Source organism: Rhipicephalus microplus, unplaced genomic scaffold, assembly GCF_043290135.1.
Source record: "Rhipicephalus microplus isolate Deutch F79 unplaced genomic scaffold, USDA_Rmic scaffold_23, whole genome shotgun sequence".
NCBI classification, from domain to species: Eukaryota; Metazoa; Arthropoda; class Arachnida; order Ixodida; family Ixodidae; genus Rhipicephalus; species Rhipicephalus microplus.
The window spans coordinates 9110336-9129329 of record NW_027464596.1 but is presented as its reverse complement, the minus strand read 5'-3'; the positions used below and the strand labels follow the sequence as shown (position 1 = coordinate 9129329).

The window sequence follows — 18994 nt, the reverse complement described above, 5'->3', positions numbered from 1 at the left end:
AATGCGTTTTTTTTTCACAAAGAAGTCGATCTGATTTATTTAATTATTCTGCCCTCAGGGCCAATACATTATAGAGGACAGTGGTAAGAACCAAATCGGTTAGTACCCTAAACAGGAGTTAATAAAGCAAAGCAACAGTGTACACAAAAACAAATGGCACCTAAGTATAAAGCGTCACCTTGATGTTTGTGCGTGAAAATTGCAAAGTGACAGTGAAGACTTTTGTGGGCATTGAACGTTGGCTATGACGTTCTTCAATAATTGGTTATCAGCGATGGCGCCAGTTGAGGCAAGAAGGTGATTCGACTTCGTGGAAATGCGCAGTGCAAATGATTGCAACGAGGCATTAGAGCTAAAGCCCATCTGGTCACAAAGCAACATGATAGGTTTAAAAGACGGAGACCAACCATGGAAAAGAATACGAAAAGGGCGTTCTGGCTCCCCTAACCGCCGCCTTGTTCACAGTGAAGGCGAGGAGAAGAGGAGCGATGTTTGCGATGGCTATCAAATGTGACGTAAACAGCTATTTTATATAAAATGGTGGATTCCATCATTTCGGTTGCCTCACGTTGTTTCAAACAGGACAGATTCCAAGTGATGCAGGGCGAGCAGTTTTTTTTTGTTTGCGAGATTATGGCATTATTCAAATCAATTTGATGGCTCAAATTTTCAGCGTGCTCTGCAAAGGCAATCGAAGGCACTTTTTGTTGACTTCATTGACACGCTGTTCAAACCGCGGTCCAGATTTCCCGTGTCGCCAAAACTATAAGACTGGGTGAAGCTATGGGCCCTCCTTCACGGTTACGCCCGAACGAAAACGTCTCCCTACCTTCAAGAGAAAAAACTAAAGCTATAAAAGGCCATCGCTCGAATATAATCTTTGTCGCCCTTCAAGCACACAAGGGAAACACCATAATTTTACTGAACAGTATCACTACCTTGACCAGATGTCATTGCTTCTGGACGAACCGACCCACTGTGGTATGAAGAAGGACCTGACGCCCAAGGTTCAGCGCGAGTAAGAAGCTTCTTTTCGAAGGTGTTCATATTATTGGCCCTACTAGCACAAGGGGCTGTGCTGATTGAAAAACCAAAAAAGCGAACGGCTCTATGCTCCCCGAGCATTTGCGAAATTTCTCTCCTTGCTTCCAAACATTCTGATTACCTTCGTGAGGTTCTTTCTTCCACGTTGGCAGAAGTGCCACTCACGTTCACCATTCCGGGGACTTCATAGACAAGGTTGGTCATTTTGCCCCTGATTATCAGAATTCTCTTCTCTTGTTCGACGTCACGTGTCACTTTTTCAAGCGCTTTCATTCAACTCGTCACAGAAACACTGGCCGCCATCCTTCAACATCACCCGACGCGGTCAGAAAGGACTCATGCCGACATCCCCGACTTCAAAACGCTCCTTCTGTTTTAGCTGGAGAAAACTTACAACGTGTTCGAAGCACCTTCTGCAAGAAAGTGCTCGGAACAGCAATGAGGTCATCCACATTGGTAACAGCTTCAAATTTAACGATGAAATGGTTTGAAAATGGTGCACTCGGCTCTTTTTACGCTGCACCCAAGGTCTTCCTGGGTTACGCAGACGACGCGTTATGCATAATTCAACGAAAAGACATTCTTCATTCAAATCCCATTTAAAGAGCGTTGAAAAATTTATTCAATTGATGGCCTAGGTAGAAAGAGGCGGCGAGCTACCTTTCCCAGACGTCCTTGTCAAACGTGACAGGTGCGGTCTGATGTTTTTTTTCTGTTTATAGAAGAAGCACAGACATTGGCAGGTGCCTGCGTAATGACTAGGTGCGCTAACAAACCATAATAGATAGGGGGTTGCCTCACTTGTCGCCTGAACTAACATCGTCTGCACAACGCTGAGAAGCACGGCTACGGAACTACACCAAGAGCACCGAGATCTTTCGGCGTGTGGCGATGCCTCTGTTGAACTCGATGGAACTTCAGCTGCCTCAGCCGCCATGACCTGACCATGCATTTGTGAGAAAACGGGCCGCTATACCACACGAGCCTGTGAAAGGAGAAGCTGGTGAAACCGAGCTGCAACAACGGAGGAGGAGGTGGAGCTCCATCGCATTTATTGAAGGGGTGGCTTGTTGTGCACTACCGAAGATATTGAAGTGAGTCGCAGAAACTGGAAGAAGCCAGGCTTCGTAGTTTGAACGAAATCAAAACGAGGCAGCGAGTCAAGGAGACGGGGGAAGAATGAGCCGCACGTCTGGAAAGGAAGCAAACAGAAAAAGAGAAGATAGGAAGGTTAATCAGTAAGTCTTCGAGTTGGCTACCCTACGCCGGGGACTAAGGGAAGGACACTAGAAATTTGAGAAAAATAGAGAAGTATACCGTCCAGAGAACCAAGCTAAACAATGATTAATCGTAGTTTTTGCTATGTGCATTTAGGCATGACTAAGTAGAGGTACAGCTCGTTCTTTATATGGTTTTCCTCTTTCTGAATTTTTCGCCCACGGACAAAATAATTTTGTCGCTTCCAACCAACGACTTCGTCACTGACACCAACACCAGAATTTCTGCGTTAGCATTATCGCGGTAAAACAGCCAATGTAATCAGCGTGGATGTTACTTCACAAGTTGCCCTGTTCAAGCGTCCACTAACAAGTGACGCACGGCAAGCACATCAGAAAGAGACGTGGATTGGACACGTGATCACGTTATAGGGCTCCACTTTAAGGCTAAGCTCAAGCGTGCTTCGATTATTTCACATGAACAGCCTCACACCAACAGCTTCAAAGACCATATGTATATTTGGTATACTTACTTGCTTTTTCAGAGATATCTTGTGGCGCTGGAGTTGTTATAGCTTCAGGGTCTACACTAGTGTTTGTAATCCAGGTATTCAGACAAGGAAGTTGCACCTTCGGACACCATACGTGTATGCACGCACTGTTTTCCTTCTCTGCGTGGTACCAATAACAGCATTCATCAACATATACACACATATTTATATATTTTCACGGGGTCGTGACGTGACTGAAGGCAGGAGACTGTACAGTCAGATCAAACTGTTTATTTGGGCGAACCTCTGCCCGGTAAACAGAAAATCGGGTTACAGTAGCACATTTACACTGATAGCGGCGAATGCAGTGTCGGCCATCGATAACTGACAAGCGGTGAAGCGCATCGGTATTTACACACTTGCCTTCGAATGTTTTAGCGTTATCGTTAACGGTGACGTTGCTTCCAGAATAATCTGTATAGTTCGCGGAGTGGGCGTGATCTTACCCAAATGATCTACTATAGTCCTGAAGCTTCTCGAAGACTGCAGGCGCGGTTCGCGCTGAGAATACGTAGTGTAACGGGTCGATAACAAAACTTGAGAAAAGAAACGTGGCAAACATGATTGATTGATTTATATGTGGGGTTTAACGTCCCACAACCACCATATGATTATGAGAGACGCCGTAGTGGAGGGCTCCGGAAATTTCGACCACCTGGGGTTCAAAACGTGGCAAACAGAATACACTGTTTGAGTTCGTTAACGCGCATGGAACGGCTTGAGGTGCGCGACATGAACGACTTCAGGTCGCGATTGGTGTCGTTGAGAGTTAGTGATGCCGTCGAGGACCACCTCGTAATCGAGTGGGCCGAGACGTCAAACCGCCCTGTACGGTCTGAAGTACCGTCGCATAAGCTTTTCACTGAGTCCACGTCGGCGTATCGGCGTCCACACCCAAACACGTTCACCGGGCTGGTATTCCACGAAGCATTGTCGAAGATTGTAACGGTGGCTGTCGGTCGTCTGTTGGTTCTTGATACGGAGGCGGGCGAGTTGTCGGGCATCTTCGGCGTGCTGAAGGTACTCATTCACATCGGGGTTTTCTTCGTCGGTGACGCTAGGTAACATGGCGTCGAGCGTCGTTGCCGGGTTCCTTCCGTAGACCAATTTGTATGGAGATATCTGCGTCATCTCTTGCACCGCCGTGTTGTATGCGAAGGTCACGTACAGAAGAATGGCATCGCACGTCTTGTGTTCGACATCGACGTACATTGCCGGCATGTCGGCGATGGTCTCTTTTAGCCACTCGGTGAGGCCGTTCGTCTGTGGGTGGTACACCGGCGTCAGGAGGAGGCTTGTCTGGCTTTATGCCAAGATCGCTTGAGTTAGGTGAGTAGTAAATGCCGTTCCTCTGTCGATGATGAAGACTTCTGGGGCGCCGTGACGTAGCACGATGTTTTCGACGAAGAACGTGGCTACCTCGGATGCCCTGCCTTTGGGCAAGGCTTTTGTCTCGGCGTAGTGGGTGAGATAGTCGGTAGCTACCACGATCGATTTGTTTCCGAAAGCCAACTGGTAGGTCTATACCGATCTGCTGGAACGGTCGCGAGGTGGTTCAATGGGCTGCAGAAATCCCGATGTCTTGCGACACTGGCAGTCCCGGCATGTCCCCACATAACAAGTCATGTGGGTGGTAAGGCGTGGCAAGTAGTGCCTTTCTTCTATCCTCGTGAGTGTGCGAGAAACACCGAGGTGCCCTGCCGTCGGATCTTCGTGCAGAGCCTGCAGGAGTTCGTCGCAGAGCTGAAGGCACAACAAGAAGGTACTTGGCTCGAAGCGGTGAGTTCTTCTTTTGGAAAAGACCGTTTCGCAGGAAGAACGACACAAGTTCGCACTGGAATACCTTCGGAGCTGCGGCGGTCCTGCCTTCGAGATATTTATTAGGGCCCTGAGTTTCGGGTCGTCCCGCGGTCATTCAGCGAAGTCGTCGGTAGTTATCGTTCCCAAGAAGTAGTTGGCACCCGGGTCGTCGGGCGGTGGTGGGTCGACAGGTGCACGAGAGAGGCAGTCGGCGTCGCAGTATTTCCTTCCGGACTTGTGAACGACGGTAATGTCATATTCTTGAAGTATCCGGCTCCATTGTGCGAGGCGACCTGAGGGGTCCTTCAAGGTAGCTAGCCGACACAAGGCGTAGTGGTCACTCACAACTTTAAAGAGCCTGCCTTAGAGGTAGGGGCGAAATTTCAGCGTAGCCCAGAGGATGGCGAGGCACTCATTTTCTGTTGTGGAATATTAGCTTTGTCTTGGATAGCGATCGGCTGGCGTAACTAATAATCCTTTCCAGTCCGTCAGCCGTCTGCACAAGAACGGCGCCAAGACCTACGGTGCTTGCGTCAGTGCGTATTTCTGTTTTGGCGAATTCGTCAAAATGGGCAAGTAACGGAGGCGTCTTAAGGCATTGTTTCAGTTGCTGGAAAGCGTTTTCCTGCGGCATTTCTCACAAGAACTTCACATCGGCCCTAGTAAGGTTAGTGAGTGGATCGGTGATGCGTGCCAAGTTTTTGACCATCCACCTGTGATAGGCGCTCAGGCCCAGAAATCGACGCACTGCCTTCTTGTCAGTGGGTGGAGGAAGTCGGTGATAGCAGCTGTTTTCCGCAGATCGGGATAGACTTCAGACTTGCTAATTACGTGTCAAAGAAATCAAAGCTCTTTGTACGCAAATCTGCACTTTTCTGGCTTCAGGGTGAGCCCGGACGTCTTGATGGCTTAAAGTACAGCTTCAGGGCGCCGAAGATGCTCATCAAAACTCGAGAAAAACACGACGACGTCATCCAAGTACACAAGGCAAGTCTGCCACTTCAATCCTGTCAGTACTGTATCCATAACGCGTTGAAACGTGGCAGGCGTCGAGCAAAGACCGAAGGCCATCCCCTTAAACTCGAATATGCTGTCTGGTGTTATAACTGCCGTCTTCTCTCATTCTCTTTCGCCTGCTTAGATTTGCCAATAGCCAATCTTGAGGCCCATTGACGAAAAGAACTTCACGTTATGGAGCCGATCCAGTACGTCGTCTATTCGTGGGAGAGGATACACGTCCTTTTTGTGATTTTGTTCAGGCGGTGATAATCAACGCAGAAACGGGCTGTTTCATCCTTCTTATTAACTAACACCACGGGGGGCGCCCATAGAGTCTTGGACGGCTGGATGATGTCATCCCGTAGCATTTCATCAACTTGTCAGTTTGGGGCCTCGTGTTCTCGCGTCGAAACTCTGTACGGACTCTGACGAAGAGGCCTGGCATTTTCTTCGGTAATGATGCGATGTTTCGCGATTCGGGTGTGCCAAATTTTTGAAGACGATGAAAAGCATTCTTCGTATTGCAGGAGCAGGATTTTGAGCTGTTCTTGCTTATTGTTCGGAAGGCTGGGACTGACGTCGAAAAATGAGAGAGGGGCTGGGCTTCTCTAAGCAGGTTGCGCAGAATCGGCGGGGCGAAAGCACTGGTGGCTTCCAAAATTTCTTTGGTATATGCGACCATCATTCCTTTGTACACGTGTTTGTACTCATTGCTGAAATTCGTGAGCATAACCGTTACTTTGCCTCCCCACAGCTTGGCGATTCCTCTTGCGACGCAAATATTGCGGGTGACCAACAGATGCTGACTATCTTCAACGACGCTTTCCAAGTCAGGTGATTTCAGAGCACCGACTGGTGTGGTTCCCTGACGGCGTGCGCGGCGGTAGTGCTTCTTCTGTGGACAACGTTATCGACTTTTTTCTCAGGTTGATGACTACACCATGGAGGCATAAGGAGTCCATTCCAAGGATGACTACGACGCTGTAGGACTATGAAGTCTGCAGGACAAACACGGCCGTTAATGGTGGTTCTCGCTGTGCAGATTTTTGCCGGCGTTACAAGATAACCTCCGGCTGTGCGGATTTTGAGGCCTTCTCAAACTGTCTTAACTTTCTTCAACTTCACGGCGAATGACCCACTGGTGACGGAATAGTTGGCTCCAGTATCTACGAGAGCGGTCACGCTGTGGCCGTCGATAAGAACGTCGATGTCACTAGTTCGTCGCCTGGCGTGGCGGTTGGGTCGTGGCGTTGGGTCCCGGCTGTGTCAGCTTCTTCGGCTGCATCCATGTTGCGTCATCAGGTCGTCTTCGGTGCAGGAGACTTCATCATCATGGCTCTGCCTGGTTCGCGTCGTGTTCGCAAAGTTTCGCCACGGTGGCGTCGTCGAAGGATCTTCGGTAGTTCGTCGCACAGCAACCGTACATCCATCAGTTGTTGCCCTTAGTTTTCCGAATATGAGTTGAAGAAATGGCTCTGGCAGGAACCGCCTTACTTCTGTCGTTGCTGAGGGGACTGGTAGGGTCTATAGAGAGAACGAACGCGATGGTCGTCACGGTGCCTGTCTTGTGCTGGTCAGGTAGTTGACAATGTCACGTAGCCGGTCACCGTGCTGTGGGGGTGGTGCGTTGACAGAAAAACCGCGCAGGCCCATTTGACGGTACTGGCAGTGGCGGTATGTGTGGCCTGCTGGTATGCCCCTGGTGTGCCCCTGGCGACCGCAGGCGTTCGCCAGGGGCACACCAGACGACGGTTTTCCTTGGCGTGCTGCGCTGTCCAACAGGCGAGCGGTATGGCGGTGAGGGTGGTGGCGTTGTCTGGTGACGGTAGTGCGGCTCTACGGCATCTTGACGTGGACGTGGTGCGAAGGCATCTCGTCGGGCTACAGCATTGTAGCTCATGGCTTGTGGCTGAGGTTGCACTATTTCAGGTGTTCAGTCAAATTTCTTGGCGTACAACTTCGGCTATTGGCTCCACTGAATGCTGGAAGGGTGGCAGCAATTTGCGGAGCTCTTCTCGTACGATGGCTTGGATAGTCTCATGCAGGCCTCCGGTTTGAAACGACTGAACCTTGCCGTAAGTCGTCGTTGGACGGTGGTGGTTGTACTGCCTCGTACGCATTTCCAGGGCCTTTTCAATCGTCATGACCTCCAGGGCGAATCCCGAGACCATCTTTGGAGGGTTGCGTACAAGGCTGGCGAAAAGTTCCTGCTTAACTCCCCGCATCAGGAAGCGAAGCTTCCTCTCCTCGGACATGGTAGGATTGGCATGACGAAACAGGAGCGTCATTTACTTGGTGTACATTACCACGTTCTCAATACGGAGCTGTACACGGGACTCCAGTAAGGTTTCGGCCCTTTCCTTTCGGACAACTCTTGTGAACGTATCAAGAAATGCGGCACGAAAAATGTCCCAGGTCGGAAGTGTGGCTTCTCGGCTCTCGAACCATGTCTGAGCTGAATCTTGTAGGGCGAAGTAAACGTGCCGCAACTTGTCGCTGTCGGTCCAATTATTGAACAGGGCAACTCGGTTGAACCTTTCAAGACAACTTTCCGGGTCTTCGAGAACGAATCACGGAGAGTTAGCGGCTCTTTCGGTTGCCGGAGCAGGATTGGTGCAGACGGCACAGGCGCTGGCATTGTCGCCATGGTCGACGTAGATGTCTTGGTCGGCTTGGTCTTATCAGATAGAGGCCCGTACTCTGGTGGGAGCCTTTACTGCCGGCGGCTGGCTCACTGCTCCGCGTCGGCATCGATGTCCCCTTGAGGGCGTGGGCTTGTCTCTCGGTTGGAGGGTGGCATTCGGTACATGAAGGATGCAGAACCTCCACCAGATGTCACGGGGTCGTGACGTGCCTTATTACCTGTGCGCGGTAATAAGAAAGTCGGGTTACAGTTGCACACTTGAACTGATAGCGGTGAATGCAGCGTCGGTCGTCGATCAACTGACAAGCGGCGAAGCGCGTCGGCATTTGTACACTTGCCATCGAATGTTCCAGCGTTATCGCTAGTGGTGACGTAGCCTCCATAATAATCTGTATAGTTCGTGAAGTGGGCGTGATCTTATCGAAATGATCTACTACAGTCCAGAAGCTTCTCGAAGACTGCAGAAGCGGTTCGCTCTGAGAATACGTAATTTTGATTGATATGTAGGGTTTAACGTCCCGAAACCACCATATGATTATGAGAGACGCCGTAGTGGAGGGCTCCGGAAATTTCGACCACATTGGGTTCTTTAACGTGCACCCAAATCTGAGCACAGTGGCCTACAACATTTCCGCCTCCATCGGAAATGCAGCCGCCGCAGCCGGGATTCGATCCCGCGACCTGCGGGTCAGCAGCCGAGTACCTTAGCCACTAGTCAAACAAGGCGGGACCAGAATACGTAATGTAACGGGCAATAACAGAACTTTAGAAAAGGATTGTGACAATATATACACACTTTCTTCAAGGCATAAAAATATCTCTTAGGTAAGGTTGCTATTCCTTGCAGAAAATGAGGTTCCAGTCCAAACGTCAGCAAAATAAACAGGTGTATACCTTTGCTGTAACCGACATTTTTTTCGCATTTTAGCCTTGTTCTCCCTTTGTGCGTGCGCGCGCGCGCGCGTGTGTGTGTGCGTGCGTGCGCGTGTGTGTGTGTGCGTGCGTGCGTGTGCGTGCGTGCGTGCGTGTGCGTGCCTGCGCGCGCGCGCCTGTGTGTGTGTGTGTGTGTGTGTGTGTGTGTGTGTGTGTGTGTGTGTGTGTGTGTGTGTGTGTGTGTGTGTGTGTGTGTGTGTGTGTGTGTGTGTGTGTGTGTGTGTGTGTGTGTGTGTGTGTGTGTGTGTGTGTGTGTGTGTGTGTGTGTGTGTGTGTGTGTGTGTGTGTGTGTGTGTGTGTGTAAGAGAGGGGCACCCCGTGGGCTCATCATGAGCCGAAAAACACAGCGGAGCGAAAACCCTATATTTCAGAAGTGGCGTCTTGTGGAAATCAACCTCAATGTGATGTTACAAACCAGGCGCCCAATTCGTTTTAAGAATAACCTCTATATGGAATATGGGAAAGGTTTTCTTTCATATGGCAGCATAACATGACATTTACACAAGCACGACAGTCGTGTCCGCTAATCCACGGCGTCGATTATATCGAAGTTGTTTCAGACCGTAACACCGAAGAGCTACAGCTGCCACCACGGTGAAGGTGCTGCACGGGCGTTTTACAGTGGTAACAATCAGTGTCTTGAAGAAAAGAATGGGCTGACGGTTATGATGCGAACGTCCTCTCTGCCATTATTTTGCGCCACTATGTTGCCGCATGTTACGCTACAGGCTCATGGGAAGAACTTACTTCGTGTAATCGGTGACCGAAATTGTCTTCTTGAACATTTATTGTACACAGTCTTATCATAAGAAGACTTTATAGATCTCTGTAAGCACGTGTTATGCCTACTCTATACGTAGGAGCCGCCCCAGTTGGGAAGCTCGATAGTGAGGCTCGATTCTTACAAAACAATTTGTATGTAGGTCCAATTATTGTTTCCGGCCGGATGCTATATACACTGCAGTCTGACACGATCTATACTTCAAGCAATCTTCGCTTCCGTTGGGTGTCCGAAAAACATTTGATGCGCTAGTCTGTGAAACAAAAACCTTATGTTGACATTCATGTCACTTACGCTTGTTTATATTTGTTAATACATCCTCTAATTCTGGATCCATAGGAGCATTCTCCAAATAACTGTTCTGTTCTGGCTGTAAAATTCCAGGGCACAACACTTTCGCACACGCATTTTTGCAGGCTGCAACGACAACCAAGGCATTTTTGTCATCAGTTAACCATTGGGACATTTATTATTTATTTCATGAGCCATAGCTCTCAGTTTCATGAATTACGCTACAAATTTTGATACTGAAAGCATTGTGCTGTATACGAGCATATGTGTGTATTTGTGAGCATTGAAAAACCTTTAGGCAGTCTTGACTTGTGCACCACAGGCTTTTCGCGTAGACATTTTGTTACCATTCGCCTCTATCATGTTCTGCAGGTATAAAGTACTTATTCGATAACCGTTATCGAACCATCCGTGCCTTCAACGTTTTGTTATGCTGTTTATTGTAACTGAGGGCTTCACTCATCCTGTGTGTGAAACGTTATGCGTAATGGAGTAGCTAAGCGCCTTCTTATTGCTTTAAATAAAAGCGCAATAATATAAGGTATGAGAGTGCTCTTAAGATATTCTTATTTTTATGCGAGAAGACACATGAGCGCTCAGATTCTGCACAAGCAGCACTAATATTTCGGTCTAAGGGTCATGACGTATCTGATCAAATTCGAAGGAAGTACCCCGAACAGTATCATGTTACACTAAATCTACTTTTTAGTAGATTTATCTGCTATTTATCTTGCGAGCCTTTTCAAAGCGCGCTATTGCAAGACTTCTGCTGCTATATGCGTTCTCCGTAGGTCTCTCGCTCCTCCCGACAGCAGTACGTTAATCACATCGGCTTTAGTTGTCAACCACATATGAATGACAGATGGTGAGAAAGCGGAGTATGACTGATAGGACTTCTCACTTACATTTAGCACTACAGCCTATGGTAGGCCACAGTAAAAACAGTGAAAATGTGTGTACATATGTCATTTGCATGTATTTGAGGGCTACACAGCAGATCTGTGGAAAAAAATTGAAACTGATGAAATGTTCACACAAGCACAAACTAGTTATAGATGGTGTGCCCTTAGAGGCTTCATTAAAGGGGTACTGACAAACATTTTCACCTTTGTTTTCCGGCAAGGTGTTCCTAGGGGCCTGTTAGTCATACCGTGACCCATCGTATGTTTCAGAGTAAAACCGATAAGTAATTACGGGCTTATCATTACCAACCAGTGTCAGCTTCGGTTTCGAAGATGACGAGCCTCTGTGTGCGACTCTCACCATCTAGCGGGTGCAACTTTCAACCACTTCAACACACACAACTGTGATGCACTTCCACATGGTCTTCATCGACAAGTGTTTTCGAACACCAAAGAGGACAATAATGCCGCCAAACACAAGACTATCGACGCGTGCGCTCCGGCCACGGATTCGCGAGCAGCTGCCGAGTAACAGTAGGTTTGCATTTTTGGATAAAGTGTGATACCAGCGAAAATGGAAGACAGGAGGGACATGCAGGAGCTCTGACTCGCAATGAAAGCTTATTTGAAGGACACAGAAACGTGAGACGAATGGAAATAAAAAAACTATATGAAAATAGAAGCGTATCAGCATTGCACAGGAGTGTTACAAAGGTATATAAAAAGTTACATAGCATATCACCTCACAGCACCTGCCCCGAAAAGATATGCGAACTTTTGTCCGCGATGTACCTCGACGCCACACTGACGCTTGCTTCTTCTATTCGTTTGCATAGAGTGCTTGTATGATTTTCCTAGTTAACTAGCCCAACTCTCAATGCTGTCTCCAGAGCAGGGTTCTTGCCACCCAGTTATAAAGAATATGCTGGTGCAAAGGAGACAAAAGAAAAATGGTGGCAATGACGCCATTATAACTTGTTGCAGCGTGGTCACTTGCGTTCCCTCAAGTAACAACGCTAAGGCAAATAGGGGGGTTACCAAGGGTGACATTTGAGGGTGTCAGTAACGCGAGGGAGTTGATTACTCACGCAAACTACAAAATTCGTTTAACATACCTTCCAAGGTATGTTCGCTGCTGATATTTTGCAGGTGACATGCACATGTTCATAGAAATTACTCACGTGAGTTATCTGGGCCACAAAATAATGTGTCAGTAGACGCAGCAAGCTAGTTTTGTCTCCTTCGGCTCTGTGAAGTTCTAAATTTCAACTTGAATATACTCTACTAAGGCCAGCAATATTAAAGGGGTCGTCGCACCTAATATTCGGCCATAATCTGTGATGTGCGGGTTAATCCTTGTACGTTTACAAACAGGCTGGCGAAATTTCAGCGCACGTGGTCGAGCCATTATTGTATAATTGAATTTTCTTTATAGACGAGTGAGTGGGTTGAGAGTCGGGCAACACTGGCGCGCTTGCCAGCCGTGACGTAGAGAGAGGATTGCTGTGTGAGCTACTGCATGCCGGAGGATAATTTGTTTCCATGGTTAGCTGCGCGGGCAATCGAGCTGTCTCAGCTTTGCTCAGCTTGTCATTCGAGCGAAGTAACTTCCAGCAACAGAAATAATGCCGCTGCGCCACCCGTGTAGTGATGTGGGGTGCCAAAGCGTACGGAGCCGGGAAAGTAAAGTGTCGTTCTCCAGGAGCCCGAAGAAGCCCGCCAAGCTCAAAGCTTGGGAGTTGAACATGCGCAGAAAGGAAAGGACAAAACTCTACCCGCTTTGCGAATCGCATTGCGCGAGGTAACACATGCTCGCGAATGCGGCGTCGACAGACACCCGTATCCCAGAAGCGGATCACTTTTCAAGAAACCATTCACGTTTCAAATAATGAATGAGGTTGCTTACCAGTGCGGGAGACCATCAGCAACGTTTGAAACAGTGCTGAGGGCATTGTCGACTGGGTTGGCCACGTCTTCTGCGCTTTCGTTGTCGCTTGAGCTCGGGGCGATGGGGTCGAAATCGAAATGCGCAGTGTATACGACGTTGTCGCTCCTCCTGCTGCTAGGGGACCCACTGCCCAAATCGTTTGATGATGTTGACGACAAGGGGATGGTACCACGGTATCACACCACAACACAGATACCGCTCGCAACCCACTAACAACGTGCGGACTATGCGGCAAGCAACACTGCAACACACTGACCACGTGCGGCCGGTGGCTGTTTGGCAGCAGACGACAGCATTGCTCCGCGCCTCTCGTGACGTCATACATGCGATGGAAAGAAGGCGGTTGCCGGTGGTGGGCGGAGTTTATGGCCGATGATTTCTACGGCCTATTTTACACTGAAATAGTCTTTTAAAGTACAGTTTTCGCGCGTGTTTAGGCATATTGGATCCTCTACCTCCCTTTTCCGCTGAAAACAGCAAATTATTGGGTGACCGTGTCATGGCCCCTTTAAGGGGCTTCCGCCTAAAAGGGCCTATGCTCGAGACATTTTTGTTAGTTATACGTACACATAATGTCTCGCTATATTCGATATGTGCATAAGCTCTCACGCTACCAAGCGTTTGTAATGAGAACAACTGGAGGAGGGTGAGCAAACGACAAGCTGCAGTCGTTCCCTTTTTGGATATACCATAGCTTCATTGTTAGCGCGCTGGAAAAAAGAAACACTAAGATTGTGCATGCTTCGTAGATCAGTGAAAAAAACTGGCCCCTATGTACATGTTTCACTGCAAATGTCGTTCAAATATCTTAATCTTGCGTGTGGAGAGAGTGAACAAAACGTTTATTTGATGTTCTGCTCGAGAAAATTGGTGAATTGTGCTCTGGAAGCGCTGCGTTAAAGAGTCTCGATCCATGCAGCGAAGGCGAACGAGCGCATCGAGGCACGTTAGACAGGAGCGCCATCTGGCAGTTATCACTGAAAACGAAAGAAGGCCTGCGCGCCTGTCTCGGAGGCGATAAGGTGTAGAACGCAAAGCGACGGGCACATGCCACCACCATGTCGTCTTAGCGAAGCGTTGGAAACACTTGCCTTTGTGATCATCACGTTGCACTGTCAGCGCAGCGTGATAAGCGCTATGGTCCTTAGAATTACTTATGCATGCCTTCTCTAGTGTAAAGACACACATACAAAATATTGACGTGTTGTTATGTTGCCTTAGATATGCGCAATGCTTGCTTTTTAATTGACAATCACGCAAGTATGAACGCTGAAGCTTGAGCAATATTGGTGGACGCTGCGGATGGGGTTGGCTGTTTTGGGTATCGCTTGGGGCCGTTTGGGATATCGTTACGGCGGACAAACAGACAAAAGTACAGACAGACCAAAAGTTTTTTGTTGAAGTACCCAAAAATTACTATCGTATTTTAAAAAAATGGCCACAGTGACATGATGAATGCCAGTTATTTCATGCGAGACATGAAGTTTTCCTGAAAATACCCGGTAGAGGCGCCATGGCTCGCCACTACGGCAATTACCACTACCACTAAACGAAGGCGGGCACCATCAGCCGCGTAACTTTTTTTTTGTAAAGTATGCCATCCCGGACGCCATGGCTACCTACCGGTTGAGCGGCTGAGTCAAAGAGATCATCCAAGCGGCGGTTGTTGCGCTGTTCTTCCCGGAAGGTAGCGAGGTCAAGAACAGCAGTATCGTCGATGGCAGCTAGAAAATCGTCGAAATTGTCGGTGTCACATAGCGTGGTTGGTAGGGGAAGACTCTAAAGACAGTCGATGCCTGCATGATGGCGGTCACTCTTGTAGCATACTGTAAAGTTAAATTCCTGCAAACGTAGCGTCCATCGCACGAGGCGACCAGAAGGGTCACGGAGACCAACCAATCAACATAGTTAATGGTGGTCAGTCACAATGGTGAACTGCCGCCCGTAGAGATATGGGCGGAACTTATAAACAGCAAAAAACACAGCGAGGCACTCTTGTTCAGTAACGGTGTAATTCTTCTCGGCCTTGCCCAACGAACGACTGGCGTAGGCGATGACATGCTCGGCGTCATCGAAGCGCTGGATGAGCACGGCGCCGACCAATGCCACTCGCGTCGATGTGCACTTCTGTCATGGCAGACGGGTCGAAATGGTGCAGTATGGGTCCAGACGTGAGAAGGCATTTAAGTTCACGAAACGAGGCATCACACTCCACTGTCCAGATAAAAATTACGTTTTTTTTTTCAACTCTACTCTTAAAAACTTATCTTTTATGCGAATTTACGAAACAGTGTTCAGTGTGAGAAGCACCGTTGTAGTTACCTATGCTGATTCATTGCGTGGGGGAGTGCATTGTCAGCCCTATACTTTAGATAATAGGGAGAGGGGCATTGTGACTCAGAAAGGGGGAGCTAATCAACCCATTCATCCACGTGATAGGAAGGGGGCGCTCCGACGAACCTTCACCTCCCCCGAACCTTCACGCACCTATGCTTATTAGAATAGGGCATAAGCTGCAAAGTACGAGAAATTGTTCGTTTGCGACACAACACTTATCGCAAGTTTTAGAGAAGCTCCTGGAGTCCTCTAGAACATACGGAAATAAATATTTTCCAAGGGACTTGCGTTACTTTTTGATTTGCTGCACGATATTTAATATGAGTAGAGAAATGAAATTTTGCGTGCCTTGAACTGGGGGCACAATGCTAACAACACAGTCGAGCTTAGAGGGGCAATTAAGGAGTCCATGGTGTTGCTATTTTGATATGCTAAAATACAGTGGAGCTTATATGAGCAATTGAGGAGTCCTGGATGCCACTATTTTGATATGCTAAAATACAGTGGAGCTTACATCGCCTATCAAGTAGTCGTGGATGTCGCTATTTCGATATGCTAAAGACACAGTAGAGCTTATGTCGGAAATTGAGGAGTCTTAGATATCGCTAATTAAAGGTAAAAACAAAGTGGAGGTCATATGGAGAATAAGGAGACCTGGATGTCGCTATTGTGTTAAGCTTTGGCAATATTTTCTTGTTTTCTTTCTCTATTTACTTTTTCTCTTTTCTATCTTTTTTGTGATATGTCTTTTTTTGTCTCTGTCTATTTTTGTTTCTTTCTTCTTCTATTTTTCTCCGTATTTTTCTTTTTATTTCTCTGTATTTCCTTGATTTTTTCTTTCTTTCTTTTCTGTCTTCCTTCGTGTATTTCTCGCTCCCACTTTTTTATCCCGCTCTCTATTTCTTTAATTCTCTCTCGTTTTTTCTAAAATTCCGATACTGTTATGTCGACTCTCGGCTGGATTTTGCCACTGGCGTTGACGTCGACATGGGCGTCGCCGTCACTCACCCTGTATGTATACGTATCTATGTATATATGAAAACGCAACACAGAAAAATAATCCAGAAAGAAATACTGCAGCGGGCAGGCGTGGGGAAACTAATGTGCGAGCCACGGAAAAGCACGTCACTCGACGCCTACACAGCAAGCCATTTATACCTATCACTTACCGCTGGTGATGGGCATCTCGGGGGGTGGAACTATCGTGTTTTCAGTATTACCAGCAAGATGGCGCAATGAGTGCGCGTCGCTACTTTGTCACGACGCTGCGGTGCGCACTCTCATATTCCATGCGTACTTCGCCCCGCGGAGAGGAGGGAGTGGACGCTCACTCGCGCGCCCTCATTTCGCGGTAGGGAGGATCGTACGTCTTGGCTGGCTTTGGGCTTTCACCGGAACGATTCTGTTGTAGTTGGCAGACGCACAAAGGTCACTGCAACAGTGGTACAGCCTCCGTTTGCGGCTTTTCAGACACAGTGAAGTAACAGCGGAGGCATATATTCGCGTTCATCTGCACCTGTAAGTACGTTTCGTGCCTCATTTGTGCGTGAGACACGCGGGGCACGTTTTGACCTACTGTGCGTTACCTTCCAATTTGTTGCTATCGCGTTCATTGCTTCGCCTTTGCGGCAAAGCTATGCCTTTTTTTTCTTTCTTTGGTTCACTCTACTTCTGCCTGTCTATTGAACGCTATGCCTTACTTCTCCTCCTCCTTTTCCTCTCTTTTCTCCTAACTCTCACTTCCCTTTCTCATCCCCTTCTGTACCATATTATAAAAAGCGGTGCGATGTTTCACCGCTGAAAATTATATTTTCTTACTGATAACGCTTACCAGAGACCCCATTTCCCAAATTTTAGAGTGGTCCTAGGTTTTCTGCTGTAAGAGCTGCAAGTACCCGACTGAACCCAACTGTCTGCTTCGTCCCCTATGAACTCTGTAACTACTGCCTTTTATGATGTCTCTCATCATGTTTAAGAGAGAGTAGCCACTGGCAAGTTGTTCTAAAAGACATTTCATTTACAACGTTTTTCGCAGTTCTGGACATATTTCCTTCAACAGGAAGTATATTATCTTGCATTACTCAAAAAAATTACCATTGAATTCTGCTTAAACTGTGGCCGCTATTATTAGTTTTTACATTTACAAGGAAATTCATTGGAACTAGTTAAGGACTTCTCTAGCGTCTTGATGCATGCTTTAATAGATGCTTCTCAATTTATTGTCCGCTGCCGAGTTGGGAAGAAGAAAGGAAGAGCCTGGAAACAGTGGCACACACCCACGCTGGGGCATTGACCATGAACCGGGTAGTTCTAACGCAATACTGTCAATTTGTTAGCTCACATTTTTTAAACTAATGAAAGGGATCAAGGGTAAATTAAGTATATGAATTAGCCAATTAGAAACAATTGATATAAAAATGAAGCAGGTGCTTTCAGCAACAACATTAAATAAATGAATGAATAAAGCAATTTGGAAAAAAGTAATTAAGGAGTAGTAGTATTTTATACAGCCTGAATCTCTTTGAAGCTCTAAAAAACTCCTGCAAGGCATCGGGAACTTTCCCGTCACTGAATTCTATAGGGACAAAGGCCCCAAAGAAAGAACGTTTAGAGTGTTTAACTCCAATATTACGAGACGGCAGACGGCATCTAATATGACTTAGCGCAATGCGGCGTATCCTTTACAATATATGAGAGGTTTGTTGTCTCAGGGACACCACTAAACCAACAATTAGGGGAAGAAGCCAGACTAGCAGTAGTATACTGCCAAAAGCCTGCTTTGAATCTTCAGCGGGTACAGATGAACCATATTAATAATAAATAAGTCGGCTCAAGTCCTTAGAAGATAATTCAAAAGCTCATTTTAGGCAACTCACCTTTTTCTACAGTCAATGTTTTTCAACGCCAGTGTCATTTATTTTAAACGGATGAAAGTATTTCCGCCGGCTTTATCAACTGAGCGGGACATACGGCTCATTTGCGATGTCAGCACTGAATATATATAACCCCGTGAATTCGCCCCATCTTATTTTTGGCTATTCGCCTCATTATATCTTCTGACAGCACTTTGAATTTCTAAAAAAAACGCTATATCGTTTAGGAAAGCATTCTCTACGGAACAATGCAAATGGTGACCTCAATTACAGCAGGAGTGTTTTTGTTTCTCCTTTACTAATGACGCTGTAGGAGTGAAGAGTAAAACATTCCTACAAACGTACTTATGTCAGCTTATTGTCACACACTTGGCTAATGGCACACCCATCTGAGAATGGCGCCTCGCCGACAGGCAGGCTTCCACTTCACACTCCGGCCTGCAACGCCTGGATAGCTTCGAAGCGGTACATTTTCAACTTTTTAGGTTGGCCGGCTATACACTTGATGAATAACTTCAGGAAAAAAATGTACATACTGTACGGTATGCTAATAAAATAATTCGTGAAAAGAGACCCCAAGAGACACATAAACAACTATACAAGAAAGATGCTGCTCCTGCTTCAGACCTTCTTGTGCAATTCAACGCACACTGGTAGTGTGACAATTAAAGCTG

General features: G+C 47.3%; 1 protein-coding gene across 1 annotated transcript in view; it reads right to left on the bottom strand.

Annotated features, from left to right (window-relative positions):
• Positions 1 to 18450, bottom strand: part of LOC142786379 (uncharacterized) — a 38371-nt gene extending 19921 nt beyond the window's left edge. Inside the window, exons 1-4 of the mRNA XM_075884042.1 lie at positions 18324 to 18450; positions 11166 to 11259; positions 10264 to 10386; positions 2795 to 2932 (exon numbers count right to left, since the gene is read on the bottom strand). Coding sequence (XP_075740157.1) covers positions 2795 to 2932; positions 10264 to 10386; positions 11166 to 11235 — 331 coding nt within the window. The 5' untranslated portion in view covers positions 11236 to 11259; positions 18324 to 18450. The remainder of the gene's footprint in view (positions 1 to 2794; positions 2933 to 10263; positions 10387 to 11165; positions 11260 to 18323) is intronic.
• Positions 18451 to 18994: the final 544 nt, after the last annotated feature.